This window comes from Metopolophium dirhodum, chromosome 5 (assembly GCF_019925205.1).
Source record: "Metopolophium dirhodum isolate CAU chromosome 5, ASM1992520v1, whole genome shotgun sequence".
Lineage (NCBI taxonomy): Eukaryota > Metazoa > Arthropoda > Insecta > Hemiptera > Aphididae > Metopolophium > Metopolophium dirhodum.
This window is the reverse complement of record NC_083564.1, coordinates 38,571,057-38,587,666: the sequence shown is the minus strand read 5'-3', so window position 1 is coordinate 38,587,666 and position 16,610 is coordinate 38,571,057. Positions and strand designations below refer to the sequence as shown.

At 30.4% G+C, this 16,610-nt stretch overlaps 5 protein-coding genes across 7 annotated transcripts in view; 1 reads left to right on the top strand and 4 right to left on the bottom strand.

Annotated features, from left to right (window-relative positions):
• Nucleotides 1–16,610, top strand: part of LOC132944552 (Kv channel-interacting protein 1-like) — a 482,905-nt gene that overhangs the window by 321,222 nt on the left and 145,073 nt on the right. The window lies entirely within an intron of this gene.
• On the bottom strand, nt 2,946–3,842 carry LOC132944574 (cuticle protein 7-like). The gene is made up of 2 exons (XM_061014009.1): nt 3,711–3,842; nt 2,946–3,578 (listed from the first exon to the last, which is right to left on the bottom strand). The coding sequence occupies exons 1-2, from the start codon at nt 3,720–3,722 to the stop codon at nt 3,138–3,140; spliced, it is 453 nt and encodes a 150-aa protein (XP_060869992.1). The 5' UTR covers nt 3,723–3,842; the 3' UTR covers nt 2,946–3,137.
• Nucleotides 7,697–8,594, bottom strand: LOC132944203 (cuticle protein 7-like). The gene is made up of 2 exons (XM_061013428.1): nt 8,462–8,594; nt 7,697–8,323 (listed from the first exon to the last, which is right to left on the bottom strand). The coding sequence occupies exons 1-2, from the start codon at nt 8,471–8,473 to the stop codon at nt 7,883–7,885; spliced, it is 453 nt and encodes a 150-aa protein (XP_060869411.1). The 5' UTR covers nt 8,474–8,594; the 3' UTR covers nt 7,697–7,882.
• On the bottom strand, nt 11,668–12,454 carry LOC132944204 (cuticle protein 7-like). Its single transcript, XM_061013429.1, has 2 exons — nt 12,313–12,454; nt 11,668–12,170 (listed from the first exon to the last, which is right to left on the bottom strand). The coding sequence occupies exons 1-2, from the start codon at nt 12,322–12,324 to the stop codon at nt 11,787–11,789; spliced, it is 396 nt and encodes a 131-aa protein (XP_060869412.1). The 5' UTR covers nt 12,325–12,454; the 3' UTR covers nt 11,668–11,786.
• LOC132944202 (cuticle protein 7-like) lies at nt 15,412–16,359 on the bottom strand. The gene is made up of 2 exons (XM_061013427.1): nt 16,220–16,359; nt 15,412–16,083 (listed from the first exon to the last, which is right to left on the bottom strand). The coding sequence occupies exons 1-2, from the start codon at nt 16,229–16,231 to the stop codon at nt 15,598–15,600; spliced, it is 498 nt and encodes a 165-aa protein (XP_060869410.1). The 5' UTR covers nt 16,232–16,359; the 3' UTR covers nt 15,412–15,597.

The following is a 16,610-nucleotide window of genomic DNA, read 5'->3' as shown; positions in this document are numbered from 1 at the left end:
TAAATATTTTGAATTTTTTTGAGCTATTTATAGGCATGAAAAAAATTCGATTTTTTTCCGTTTATTGTCGATAAATAATTTTTTATAGATATTTTAAGATAAAATTTTAACAAAATTAGATATTTTAAACACATAATTACGATTTAATTTATTTTGTTGTAATTTAAAAATATTATTGACGGATACTTGAAACTTTTAAAGTACATAATTATATCGTATAAAAATACAATGATGAAGGTAAGTAGGTACATTAAAAATGTAAACAATGCAATTTTCCAATGAAATTTTTTTGGCAAATGTCAGTTTAACCTACTTTATCACAAATAGTAAAGTACATTACTTTAATAGAAATTATATCATAAAATAAACTTAATAGTATAGGCTGACAGTTTTTATTCGGAATCATTTTCGGATGTAATGATTTGTCATTGAGTTAAAATTTAACACATCTAATACAATTTCCAGTGACACACTTGACTTGCAGCTACCTTATAACAAAGCGGTATCCACTTGCCCCCAATTTTTTCATGACCATTTATGAAACACTAAGAGTTTCTTTTTCGACCTCCCAAAAGTACTAATTAGATCTAATTGTTTACCAGAAACATTCATTAAAGTCAATGATTACACCATTTTTTTATTACCTATTATAAATATGCCCTGATATAAAAACCAACATCTATCATTGGCAAATCAACACATTTTCTCATCAGAACATTCAGATGATATTTTTTACCTTTAAAATGACTGGAAAATTAAAATTATGTTTTTACTTCATTTAATTGGACAAATAATTAACAAACACAACTTTGCATAATAAATGATTGAACTGAACTAATTTGATTTAATTTTTTTTTAATTATTGGTCTAGACCCGGCAACTATGGCCATTAGTTATTGTAGGTGTTACAGTTGGTAAGGTTGGAACAGTTGGTATGTTTGGTATAGTCGGTAAGCAACACTTGCGTGTTTCAATGTTTTTGCCACTCTGGACACGGTTGGTCACCCATCCGGGAATTAGTAGCAGCGACCATTGCTTATTTTCAATAACTTGCGAGATTGATTTCACTGCGCTGCACCGAGCCGCTGATACAATAACAATAAGTATAATATAGACATTCATTAACCACTGTGTGACGGGGAGTATAAGACCATTCCCTCAGGGGTTTTTATATAGACATATAGACATATTAACATATTTATATATAATAATATTGCCATGATAGAGTACAGTGATTACAGATAAATTTATTCATGTTCCAAACGAATTTTTTTTTTAAATTATAACTTGCGTGAGCGATTTTATTAAAATGTTAATAATATAATGATGTGCCCTCATTGCTAAATAACTTGAAACACAGCTATCTTGAGTCCTTAGACCATAATTATTGGTTACGTACATATCGATCACCAAATACACGTCTTCACAGAATTAACTTCACCCCCTACCAATACTTCCACAATAAATATTACTGCTTCTTTAAACATCGTCACCAAATGCAATGACATGTTAAATTTATATAATTGTACACTCTTACTCCACGGCAAACCGGACTCATAAGTTATATTGCATATCTAAGTATAACCGATATAATATACTATAATATAGTCATGATATTATGTAAAATAATATATTACATTATGTAGATTTACCAACAGCAGTGTATGATATTTTATAAGTGAAAGTTCGCTGAATCAATGTACTTTTTGCTTAACGCTCGAGGGTTGTAACTTATACACGTAAAACGGTGAAAGTCTATTGTTATTGTTTGTCATTATATATATTTTGGATTAGCTGTATTCAAAGAACAACTGTTCGTAGTCTGATCTATTTATAACTTTATAAGGAATATAAATTACTATTATTATATTATATATTTTGTGCAAAGTTCGAGTTATTATAACAATTCAAATATATGAAAACTTTTCTTGCGTAAAATAAACTGGTTTTTAGATTCTGAGCATAGCGATGAATATATTGATTTACAATGATGTTTGTTTTTTTTTTGTGTCTGTCATCACCTTTTAGGATAATAAAAATGCATTTGAAATTCGAATTTTTACGTTTGATTTTTCCTCGATTTCTCATGTAACGATTTCCTTATTTTATTGTAATTAAAAAACAAATGACCGTAAATACTTGAAAATTTCAGTGAAAGTTCATATTAACGTTTGCTATACACCATACAATTTTGAAAATAATTTGAATCTTTTGGAGCTGTTTACGGACATTGTCAGTTTTACATTATTTTTAGTTTTTCTTTTCTATAAATATCAATAAAATTGTATTTGTTGAATAAAAAAGCGTGAAAATGTAATGCAAAGCTTCTGATATATTGTTACAATAGCAGTGAAAAAATATTAAAAATACTTGGGCACAATTTTTTTATAAGCATTTAAAATTCATATTTTGACAAAATTTAATAATTATTTAAAAACGTTCAACTATTATAGCTAAGTATTGAAAAATTAAAAAAAGATTCCACGTAAATAGGTAATATTACTATAAATTACTTTATTCACCTTAATTCCATCAATTAATATACTTAGTAATATCATTGACTAACTGACCGTATTCGCTCAGAATCGTTTTTCTTATACAATGATTATATTTTATCATTGAATTCAAATGTAATACCATCCATTACAGTGACCCACTAGTAACCTACTGTACAGCAGAGTGACATCCACTTGCCAACTTTTTTTTTTAATTCTTCATGATTATTAAGAAATGAATTAAGAATTTATTAATTTAGAACCCTCCATCCATGTATCAACTAAATCCAAACTTTTGACTGAAAATACCATCAATATTCAAGTATGTTTATAGCACAAAAACTATATGTAAAATATATTTTACATTTAATAGTTTTATATATTAATATAAAGTAAATGATCAAGTAGGAGTGCATGGTGGTAGTTATAAAATAAAAAATATCATAGATGTTGAATAAATATAACGATTGTTATATATATTTACACAATAAATACATAAGTCGTACCAATTGTCTTATATATTAATACAGCATGGTATGATATTGAAACCACGGTTCAATATGAACGCGATGGTCCAGAGGGGTACACAAAGAAAACATTAAATAAAAGAAGAAGAAAGGTTGATTCACATGGCTAAATAATTTAGTATGCTGGCTTGTAAGCTGGCTTGTAGGCCGGGGCAGAGTATGCTGGTGCAGAGTAAGCTGGTGCAGAGTAAGCTGGCTTGTAGGCTGGTGCGGAGTATGATGGGGCCTTGTATCCACCTTCGTTCTTGACGACGGCGTTGAAACCGCTGTGGTCATCGGCGGTGTATTCGACGGTGCGAGTTGAGCCGTCGGCTTCGACGAGGCTGTAGGATCCCTTGACGTAACCGTTTCCGTCACTGTATTCGGATTGGCTGTGCACGTCGTAGGTGTGTGGGTCGTTTACGCTGTATTCGAAGTTGTATGGTGTAGGTGCGTATGCGGGCTCTGGGGCGTAAGCCTTTGGTGCTGAGTAAGCGGGCGCAGAGTACGCTGGCTTGTAAGCTGGGGCAGAGTATTGGGCGAGAGCGGTAGCCACGCAAGCGGCGAAGATGACGAACTATATAAAAAACAAAAGTTTTTGAACTATACCTTTTATCCAATTACTTTATAATTATTTTCTTATATTAAAAATCAATTTGCGTATACACGCACACTTATAAATCATAAAATAAAAATAATATTGACTTACCTTAGCGGCCATTTTAATGTTCTTTTATTTGTTTGGTCAAATTGTTCGATGACTATGTACAGAAATGAACTGATGATTATAGAGACCAGAGTTGTGGTATTTATGCTAAAATTTCGTCCCACCATCCCTTCCATATGTTTATGACATAATACTGTATAGTTTCCCACTGGCAGCTGGTGTATATCGTCTGTATATTATCGAACAAGAACCGGTCCAGGCGTAGACGCCCGTGAATTACATTTCATTTTCATTAAATAATTATGTTCAACGAGTGTAAAATATAGATCAAATTCATTAAAAATATGATTTTAATTCACGTTCACATATTGAAATTTAAAATAAAATGTTTGTACTCTCTTGTATATCTATGAATAACCGAGTTATCCACTTATACTGAATATAGAATATAATATCGGATAGATATCACTTATCACATTATATTTACTATTTTTGGTTAAAACAAGGAATTAACAATAATTGAACATACTAGCCATTGATTAATTCATTGTTGCCTGGTTGAATAAACAATAAACGCATTGATGATATTAGATTCTGAGTGAAACGATAAATGTATTTATTTTTTGTGTCTAGGTATTTTTTATTCGTTTGTCTGTCAACACCTCATCTATAGCAGTAAAATCGCTTAGATTTTCTACTATTGTGGGAGATTTCTATTAGATAATTGGATCTAATTGGTTTTTTGGGAGTCAAAACTCAAAACTAAGTAACTATTCAATATATTAGAGAAATACGGATTAATGAGTGTCGCTCCATTGTACAGAAGGTACAAGTGGGTCACTGTATTGGATGGTGTTCAATTTGAATTCAATAATATAAAATCATTGTATACGGTAAACGATTCTGAGCGAAGACGGTCTGCCAGGCTATACTATTACTAAGTATATTTGATTATATTATTGTTATTAAAGTAATTTATTTCACTATTAGGAATTAGTACAACAGTTTGATAAATATATTTTTGACTAAAAAATTACATTTGAAAAAGTTTCTGTGTGTGGAAACTTTTAGAGCAGGGGTGCTTGCGGCACGTGTGCCAAAGGTGGCACGATGGTCAAATTTCAATGTCACTCGAAAAATGGGTAACGCAAGAATTTGAAACAGCCTAATTAGGTCTGCATATTATGCATTTATAATTATTATAATTTATAAATTATAACACTTTGGTGGTGATTTTAATAATAATTTTAATGATAAGAAACCGGAGGTATTTAAAACTTTTCTCATGTACACTTTTAATTTACATTTGATAATCAATCCAGCAGAATCTACAATGAGAGATAACACCACTATTGATGCAGTATTTTCAAGATACTTGGAAAAAATTACATCACAAACATACATAATATCATATTTCAGTTATTACAAGCCTGTGATTTCGATTTTGAATATGTTTAATTTAATAGTTACTAAATAGTATTAAAATTATTTTTATTTTTATTCATTTTCACATTTACTTTAATTTATTAAATACTTAAAAACATTTACTTATTGATATTTACTTTTTTTTTTATGGTTCTACTAAAATGTGTTTGTAATCTATATAATATTTGTTGGAAAAGAAATTTTGTTTCTACAGGGTGTCCCATGACACCACTCACTTTTTAATTTTCACTAATATAAGCTTATGAGGAACGTTGTATTATATTTTCAAGTTTTTGACAGACTGAACATTTTTTATTTACAATAGTTTAAAAAAAACTAATAATACTTGTAATCATCTAATGTCTATAAATAGCTCAAAAAGTGTCCATGATAAGGTCCATAGAAATTTTTAATTTAAACATTCAGAAAAAATGTCATCTATATTTGGATATTTTTTAGAGTTATATTAAGAAATAAAATAAATTTTTTCGAAAACTGGGTTTGATTAAAAATATTATAGTTTTTTCATAATTTTTTGTTTGTTTTTCCTCAAGATTTTGAAAACTATTAGACATTTTTAACTGTTAACCCACCAAAGTACCTAACCTAACTGACTAGATTCCTTTTTCCACCAGAAAAAATGATGTTGAAGAAAATTAAATAATTTTTAATAGGTATTATTATAGGTAATATTTTAAAAAAGACTTGTCATTAGATCATCTGATGGTGACGTAGGGATCTGTCACCAAAATAATATACGTGTCAAGTGGCCACACAAAAATAACTAACCTAACTAACCCTCCCACCAACGAAGATACTACTTCGTACAACATTGTCACCAATCACAATGATTTGTTATTCAATTTTTATAAATTTACACTTTTTATCTGCATAAATATGCCTGGTTGTAGATGTATATAATAGTATAAGCAATAACCATCAACCAATATAATATATATTATAATTAGTCATCATACTATAATGTTTAATATATTACAATACGTAGGCAGTTTCAACAGCAGCTGTAGTCACCACAGCACCAGTGGATATTTTAACTAATATACTGGGCGACAGAAATGTCACCCAGAGAAAACTTTTTGTCGCCTAGTAGATGATATATTTGATTACTTGGCGACAACGATTTTTGTAAAAATGTCGATGTTTGAAATTATTATATAATTTTAGTTATTGATTATTTATTATGTTTAATTTTGTTATTTATTTATGACGTATATGATTTCGTTTGACAAATAATTATTGAGAATGAAAAACCCATGTGACCGTTTACTGTAGCCCGTAGGTATCTATAGAATAATACAACGCAAGGAAGCGCGCACACGACACGTACGTGCACACGACAATGCGACATATTTCATCTGGTCGTCAGTTGTCCCGGCAAATATCTACAAATTGATTGTTTTTGATTTTATTTTAGTACTTGTTCCTACAAGATATTAGCTCAATAATTATTTCATTTTGAACCTTTAAACAATTTAAACCTTTAAACGTCCAAGCCTTCAAGGCACCTACCAGGTTACCTAATACGTCATACGATACTACGACGACAGGACGACTTTCCTCACTTTCGGTACCTTATAAGTATAAAATAATAATAATAATATTAGTATAATCTAATATTTTACACTTGGACTTATACTAAATACAGTACCTTTTCTGAATAATGATAATATATTACAAAATACAATAATACTAAATGAAATATACCTATATACTTGCATAATATAATACGTATAACGTATTACCATTGGTTATAAATACTAGTAAAAGTAGTAGTATTTATAATCAATGGTATTGGTGTAATAGTATTAATATTATGTAAATTTCAATGAATAATGAATATAATAACTATTATTATAAATTATTATTTATTAATTAATATAATTAATACTGAAAAGTTTTTTACAAGTTTCTCATAATATATTGCGTGAAATTTTTTTTTTAATGTCGCCCAGTGATAGTTCTTTTAAATATCCACTGCACAGCACTGTATGATTTACAGGTAAAAATACGATGAATCAGTGTACTATTTGCTTAACGCTCGATGGTTGTAAATTAAACACGTAAAACCTAATTCAATGAAAACTATTTTTATTGTTTGGGGGTAAAAAAATATATTTTTGATAAGCAGATTTCGAAAAAAAATTTTTTTATAGTCTGATTTATATATACAAATTAGAAATACAAAATGAAATATATACATTTTGTGAAATTATCTTGTACCTAAGTACAATCATTATATTATATTTATGAACTCAAACAAAATTAAATATTATAAACTGTTGTTGCTTAAAAAGTATTCTCTTTTTTTCGTCACTTTATTTTTATTTTTCCTGACTATGTATTGTATTTAATAAAGATAATTTATAATTATATTGACCCATTCCTGCAAGTAACAACTAGATCCATCTTGCTAATAGAAATCACCATGAATGTTCAAGCTTATTTTCTGCTTTGAAAGTTATCAAACACGCCACAAAATATATAAAAATGTATTTTTTAATAAACAATTTTATATACAAATATAAACTTCATATTCAGGTAGGAATTCAAGGTGGTAATTAAAAAATAAAAAATCAGAGATGTTCAATAAATACACACTGTTGCTTATATTTACAAAATAAATACATAAGTCGTTCCAATTGTATTATATATACGTCATGGTATGACTCTGAAACCACGGTTCAATATGAACGCGATTGCCCAGAGGGGTACACGAAGAAAACTGTAAATAAAAGAAGAAGAAGGGTTGATTCATATGGCTAAATAATTTAGTATGCTGGTTTGTAAGCTGGCTTGTAGGCCGGGGCAGAGTATGCTGGTGCAGAGTAAGCTGGTGCGGAGTAAGCTGGCTTGTAGGCTGGTGCGGAGTATGATGGGGCCTTGTATCCACCTTCGTTCTTGACGACGGCGTTGAAACCGCTGTGGTCATCGGCGGTGTATTCGACGGTGCGGGTTGAGCCATCGGCTTCGACGAGGCTGTAGGATCCCTTGACGTAACCGTTTCCGTCACTGTATTCGGATTGGCTGTGCACGTCGTAGGTGTGTGGGTCGTTTACGCTGTATTCGAAGTTGTATGGTGTTGGTGCGTATGCGGGCTCTGGGGCGTAAGCCTTTGGTGCTGAGTAAGCGGGTGCGGAGTACGCTGGCTTGTAAGCTGGGGCAGAGTATTGGGCGAGGGCGGTAGCCACACAAGCAGCGAAGATGACGAACTGTAAAAAATAGTTTCATAATTAAAAACAATAAATTTTTTTAATCAGTATATTATACATTAATTTCTTATATTAAATATCGATTGGCATTTAAACGCAAACGTTTTAAAAAATCAAATGAATATAATTTTGGCTTACCTTAACGGCCATTTTAGTGTTCTTTTGTTTTTTTTGACAAATTATTCGATGTCTAAGTACAGAAAAGAACTGGTGATTATAGAGACGTGAGTTGTGGTATTTATGCTAAAAATTCGTCACAGCATCCCTTCCATATGCTTATGACATTATAGTGTACAATTTCCCTCCAGTTGCATCAGTTGGTGTTTATCGTCTGTATATCATCCAACAAAAACCGGTCGAGGCGTAGACGCCCGTGAAAAAATTTTCATTTTTATTAAATAATAGTGTACTAAGAGCAAAGAGTGTAAATATAGATCAAGTTCATTTACGTTCACATATTCCATTTTAAATAAATTGTTGTACTCTCGCGTAAGTCTATGTATAACTATTTACATTATATTTATGGTACCTATTATTTTTGGTTGAATATTACAAAAACATATTTTTCTTTGTGGTAAAAAGTAAAACGTAAAAAGTGAGTGAAATTTGTCACTGAAATACTGAATTGATATTGAGGTTGGTACCTATCATAACAATAATTTACTGTTTTATCAATTATCGAAGTCTGGTTAATTTAATTAAGGCCAGCCATTTACGAGTTAAACATTTTAAGTTAAGTTAAATAACGAGTTACTTTTTTTTTTTTCAAAAGTAACTTCTAACTTAAATAGTTACCTTTTTCCCCATATTATTCAGTAACTTATGAGTTAATTTATTTTATTGTCACGCTAGGTTAATTTTATTCCTAAACCTCAGATAAAAAATATATTCAATCTTGTAAAAATACATTTTATAACAATTATATTAAAATAATTCGAAATATTAAATATATTAATTAATAAATAATATATAATAATAATATTTATTATATTGAATATTCACAGAATATATTATATACAGAAATGTTATAGGAGTAATCGCGTCATAAATAAAAGAAAAAATATTACTTATTATTATATTTTTATTCATTCATGGAATTACAGCTATTGGATCACAGCTATGGAATTAATGTGGCCCGTCGGTGAAAATAATACAAACCTTTGGTAGTTTAGTTCATATTATCTACTATTTACCTATTTAAATAAATGAACAAGCTATTGAACAACATTTTGGGACGTGGGTTGCTTTACATTTTTCTAAATTAACTTAAATTAACTAGTTAAAAAAAATAGTTAAGTTGCCCAGCCTTGAATTTAATAACAAAACTCATTGATTATATTACATTCTTAATGAAGTGATACATTTATTGAATTTTTTGTGAATGCATCTTTTATTTTGTGGCATTCATAGTTTCATTACCTGTTTAGGGGCATTAAAAATGCTTACATTTTTAAATTGAAGGATATTTCTGATAGAAAATTGTATCTAGTTGGTACTTTGGGGGGTCAAATCTCAAAGTAAAATTCTATTAAAAGCCACAGATTACTCTCTACTGACATACTATTCTGTAAGTAAGTTCTAACCTACTTTAAACTCGAAAATGTACGTTGTGGTGTGGCTGTCCGTACAGGAAGTGTACACTATATTTAAAAAAAACAAAATAACATTCGGATGTAAATCCTTGTTGTTGAACAAAATGGCATGTATTATAGCTGTCTTAAAATTCAACTTATTGATGTCACAGTCTAGTCAGTTTTAATAAATAAATTGTTTTCTAATTGTGTAGATAGTGTAGTTAATTCATTGTAAAGTATGTGTTAACTTATAAAATAATAATTAACTACATAAAAAATTAAATTTTTCTTGAGGGTGATATATCACCACCCCTTCCCACTCTAGGAACGCCTTTGTAAAAAAATTAAAAAAATAATAATTTTTTTTTTTTAAAACATTTATAACTGCATCTCAAGAGAGATGAACTTGAATTTTATTAAGATAATATAAATTATAAATAGTTATCTCGCTGCCAAATTATTGACGCGTAGCTATTAGTTGTCCTATGACCAATGATGGTGACGTAAATACGTAGGTTAGGATACCCGTCACCATACACGCATCAAGTGGCATCACCAAACCAACTTCACCCCCTACCAATCCATCCGTCATCGATAATGCCACCTCTTCGAATATCCTTTGCCATTACCAAATATATTAAAATTTAAAATTTTTATAATTTAACTCTCTTTACAATACTTGTCATATCAATATATCATACTATAGTATATCATACTAAAAACAATATATATTACTAGCTGTCCAGCTTAGCGTTGCCCGTTCCAAAGATTTGTTTGTTTTATAAATATATTTGTAAATTAATGTATATGCCGTATTTCTACTAACCATAATAATAATATAATATTTAACCAATGGCAACCCTATAAATAAACGAATATATATTCTTTTTTCGTGAGCTGAAAACTAAATTCATGTATGAGCTACTCTTTAGAAGTTTAGTTACCAAAATAGGAATTGAAAAGTAAGCTAAAATAACTTCTACGTCTCACGAAATATGTTGATATAACTTTTATTTAAAACAGTCTTGTAATTTTTGAGTCTCAGGAATACCTATTTTATAAATTATATGGATAAAATAGTTGGGATATTATTTATATTACTATGATATATTGCTTTATTGTAGTTTAATCTACATCATTGTATAGTTTATAAGTGAAAGTACTCTGAATCAGTTTACTTAAAGGTTAACGATCGAGGATTGTAAATTAAACAGGTAGAACTGTGAAAATCCATAGTCATTTTTTTTTGCCGGTCAAAAAATGTATATTTTGGATACCTAAGTAGTTTTTGAAGAACAAATGAATGTCCATAGCCCAAACTGTAAGATATTAGGGATAAAAAATTCTATTATATTATAATATATTTGTTTTGCGTAAATGTTCAAGTTCATGCAATCGTCATTTTATGAATTAAAACAGAATCAAATATTTAAAAAACGGTTGATGCGTAAAATGCATTTTATTTTTTCATCTGTTACTTACATATAAATTGTTAATGATTATTTAAAAATCAATAAGAATTGATTAAGACTCCATCTAACTTGCTAAAAAAATTATTTGTGCACAAATAATTAAGCATATTTTCTGCTTGGAACGTGATAACACACAAACTATATATTAAATATTATGATTAATAATTTTATATTTTATTATTAATATTGAGTTCAGGCAAGACTGATAGGTGTAAAAATTAAAAACAAAAATCAGTGATTTCCAATAAATACACATTGTTATATATATTTACACAATAAACACATAACTCGTACAAATTGTCTTTTATGGTATGGTATGATTTTGAAACCACGGTTCAATATGAACACGGTGGCCCAGAGAGGCACATGAAGAAAACATAGGGAAAAATAAGGAAGTTAACTACATGGCTAAATAACTTAGTATGCTGGTTTGTAAGCTGGCTTGTAAGCTGGTGCAGAGTAAACTGGCTTGTAGGTTGGTGCGGAGTATGATGGGGCCTTGTATCCACCTTCGTTCTTGACGACGGCGTTGAAACTACTGTGGTCATCGGCGGTGTATTCGACGGTGCGGGTTGAGCCATCGGCTTCGACGAGGCTGTAGGATCCCTTGACGTAACCGTTTCCGTCACTGTATTCGGATTGGCTGTGCACGTCGTAGGTGTGTGGGTCGTTTACGCTGTATTCGAAGTTGTATGGTGTTGGTGCGTATGCGGGCTCTGGGGCGTAAGCCTTTGGTGCTGAGTAAGCGGGGGCAGAGTATTGGGCGAGGGCGGTAGCCACGCAAGCGGCGAAGACGACAAACTATATAAAAAAAAATTTCTGAATTAAGAACTATACTATACCTTTTATCCAATTGCCATATATTTTATTTTCTTATATTAAAAATCAATTTGCATTTAAACGCATACTTTTAAATCATAAAATAAAAATATTATTAACTTACCTTAGCGGTCATTTTAGTGTTCTTTTAGTTGTTTGGTCAAGTTTTTCGATGACTGTATACAGAAATGAACTGATGATTATAAAGACCAGAGTTGAGGTATTTATGCTAAGTATTTATGCTAAAAATTTGTCACACCATCCCTTCTATACTTATATGACAGAATACTGTACAGTATATCTCACCGGCTGTTTGTGTATATGCTGTCTATATATCATCGACTAAGAACCGGTCGAAGCGTAGACGCCCGTGAATTACATTTAATTTGTATTAAATAACTATTTCTAATGAGTGTAAATATCGATCAAGTTCATTAAAAATATAATTTTCAGTCATGTTCATGTAATGAAATTTTAAATAATTTTTTTGTAGTCTTGTATTTTTTTTTTATCATTAATGAGATTTCAACATTTTCTAATTAGAATTATTATAGCTACGTACCTCAACATTTAATGTTAAAGTTGCATATAAGAAAAATAAAGCAATCATACATTTAAAATGATTAAACATATTAGCGTATTCATATAGTAGGTTGTCGTCATTATATAACATAAACATTAATTAAACTGAAATTAACCAAATTTAGAACCTAGTTATATTAATAATGAGATGATAATATTATAATTTTAGGTAGGAATTACTCTCATGTTTGTCGACGAATAACCGATTACAAACCGCTTATCTTGAATACTAATAATTATCACGGTAACTGTATTATTTTTATTTTTTTATTTTTTATGGTGAGAATCCTTCAGTTGTTTTTTAGGTGTTTAAAAAGATATTAAAATTGTCAAATTTTTTTTTATATTAATTTAAATTTCTAATATTGACTAAATTCATTAAACAATGAACTTAGATACTGTATAACAATTGATTATTATTTAAATAAATTATCTTAAAAACAATATAATATATTTAGCCTAACCTAACCTAACCTAGCCTGTTAACGGAGACCGCCTTCTCTTAAAAACGTTTTTCGTATAGGAACAATGATAATATCACTGAATTACAATGTAACACGTAATATATGTGGTCAGTGACAATGATGTTAACATCACAGCCGTATTCACTTTTTTAATTTACAAGTGAAAATCTGATATGTGAACTTATATCGTGTATATTTAACAATAAAAACAAAATTCAAATACTTATATTATAATATTTGTTATATCATATTATAGTTATTTGTTTTTTTGCGTAGTGGCCCCGGGTTATCGTAAATAGTTAAATAACAATGTATATGCCATATGGTACTACAGTACCTATTGCAGTTTTACAGTATGATTTTACAAAGTGGGAATAATGTCCAGATGTCTTGATCAATATTATCACTCTTACGGTAAGACATGTAAATATAAATTAATCGATGGTATCCACTTGGTCCAGAATAAAGAAGTTAAAATAGATTGAGAGTAGCCTTACAGTTAACTGTTGATGTTTAAGAAATTATAATAATTATATTATATATAATATAATATGAAATTATGAAATAATAATTATATTTAAAAAATCAATTATCAAACATATTGAAAGATGACATAGAATTTGATTTAAATTGTAAAAAATATATTATATCGTTGCTAAATCACATAACATGCAGCTATCGCTTATGTTTAGATGCAGGTCCGGCTTGGTAATATTCGGGGCTATGTGCGAAATGTTTTTTTCAGGGGCCTATTTAGTGATTGTTAGCCGTTATTTATTCATTTGAAACCTCAGAAATAGTTTAATTTTAAGCTTACTGATGAATCTGAATCATACACGATAATACACGTAAACGTTAATACACGATTACATGAATTATGGATTCATATGAGCAAAATGCGTTTAGGCAGTCTAAGTATAACTTGCTCAGTTTTGGTGTTAGAATAAAAACACCTATCACAAAATTAAAATACAACAATATTTTGGAGGACAAGACGGTGAGTTTAAAAAAATTTTATTTTGAAAAGTTATTTTAGGTCATTTAAAAATGTTAAGATTTTTGGTATTTTTAAACGATATAATGAACTTTATATTCGGAATAATGGAAAAACGTACCATCTTGCACTCAGAATCATTGTCACAATTAAATTTTATAATAGGTATTTTTACTCTAGAACCAAAGTTGAGCGAGTTCTACTCAGACTGCGTAAACGCGTTTTGTCTATGTCGTACGAGTCGTATTCACGGGTACGAATAAATGAGTCGAGCCACACTGCCCAAAATATAGGTAATATCCATTTAAAATCCGTATAAAATTAATATCCGATAATTAACGCATCACGCAGGGCCTTTCAATGCGCGTTGCCCTGTGCCACTGCACAGCTCGAACCACTTTCAAGCCCTGTTTAGACGAACGATGGTGACGTACGGACCCGTCACCATATATGTGTCAAGTTGCAACACAAAAAATGTTGCAACTAACCCAACCGTCGATGACACTGCTTCTACAAACATCATAACAAATTATTACAATGAAATATTATTCATTTTTTATAATTTTACACTTTTTACCCTCGCAAAACGTGCCTGACTTGAAATGTAGATAAAAGTATAACCATTAACCGGAATTATATATATTATAATATAGTCTTAATAATAATATTATGTTTAATATATAACAATACGTAGGTAGTTACCCACAGCAGTGTATGATTAATAAGTATCACTGCACCTAAATACTGATTGCTTACCGCTCGAGGGTTTTAACTTAAACACGTAAAAACTAATTTGCTAAAGTCTTTAAGTACTATTCGGTGGTCAAAATACATATTTTAGATTAGTAGTTTTATACAAACATTATATTTTTACGAATTTAAACAAAATTTAATATTTGAATCTATTGTTGAGTAAAATGTATTTTCTTTTTAATTTTTTTTGACTGTGATTCAGAAAAGTACTAATAACTTATTACTATTTACTCGTTCCTGCAAATAATAACTATATCCACTTGGTAATAGAAATCCCCATCAAAATTCAAGGTCATTTTTTCCTTTGAAAGTTATCAGATACGCCACAAAATATATAAAAATATATTTTATACAATAAACAATTTTATATAATAAAATAAAGTATCAGGCAGGAGTGCATGGGGGTAGTAAAAATTAAAAAATATAGATATTAATATACACATTGTTATATATATTTACACAATAAATACAGAAGTCGTACCAATTGTCTTGTATACTTATACGGCATGGTATGACATTGAAACCAAGGTTCAATATGAACGCGATGGCAAAGAGATACACGAAGAAAAATGAAATAAAAGATGAAGAAAGGTGTTAGTTCACATGGCTAAATAATTTAGTATGCTGGTTTGTAAGCTGGCTTGTAGGCCGGGGCAGAGTATGCTGGTGCTGAGTAAGCTGGTGCAGCGTAAGCTGGTGCAGAGTATGCTGGTGCAGAGTAAGCTGGTGCAGAGTAAGCTGGCTTGTAGGCTGGTGCGGAGTATGATGGAGCCTTGTATCCACCTTCGTTCTTGACGACGGCGTTGAAACCGCTGTGGTCATCGGCGGTGTATTCGACGGTGCGGGTTGAGCCATCGGCTTCGACGAGGCTGTAGGATCCCTTGACGTAACCGTTTCCGTCACTGTATTCGGATTGGCTGTGCACGTCGTAGGTGTGTGGGTCGTTTACGCTGTATTCGAAGTTGTATGGTGTTGGTGCGTATGCGGGCTCTGGGGCGTAAGCCTTTGGTGCTGAGTAAGCGGGCGCAGAGTACGCTGGCTTGTAAGCTGGGGCAGAGTATTGGGCGAGGGCGGTAGCCACGCAAGCGGCGAAGATGACGAACTGTAAAAAAAGGTTTCATAATTAAAAACAATATATTTTTTAACCACCATATACTTTCATTTCTTATTTTAAAAACTGATTTGTATAAAAACGTAAAATACAATTTTAACAATGAGTCAAAATAATATTAACTTACCTTAGCGGCCATTTTAGTGTTGTTTTGGTTTTTGGTCAAATTATTTGTTGACTGTGTACAGAAATGAACTGATGATTATAGAGACTAGAGTTGTGGTATTTATGCTTAAAATTCGTCTCACCATCCCTTCCATACGTATATGACATAATATTGTACAGTTTCTCACTGGCAGTTGGTGTATATATCGTATGTATACCATCGAACAAAACCGGTCCAGGCGTAAACGCCCGTGAAGTACACTTAATTTTTATTAAATGATTGTGTTCAAAGAGTGTAATATATAGATCAAGTTCATTAAAAATATGATTTTCAATCATATTCACACACTGAAATTTAAAATAAATTGTTCTTGTATGTCTACGAATAACTGATTACGATCCGCTCATCCTGA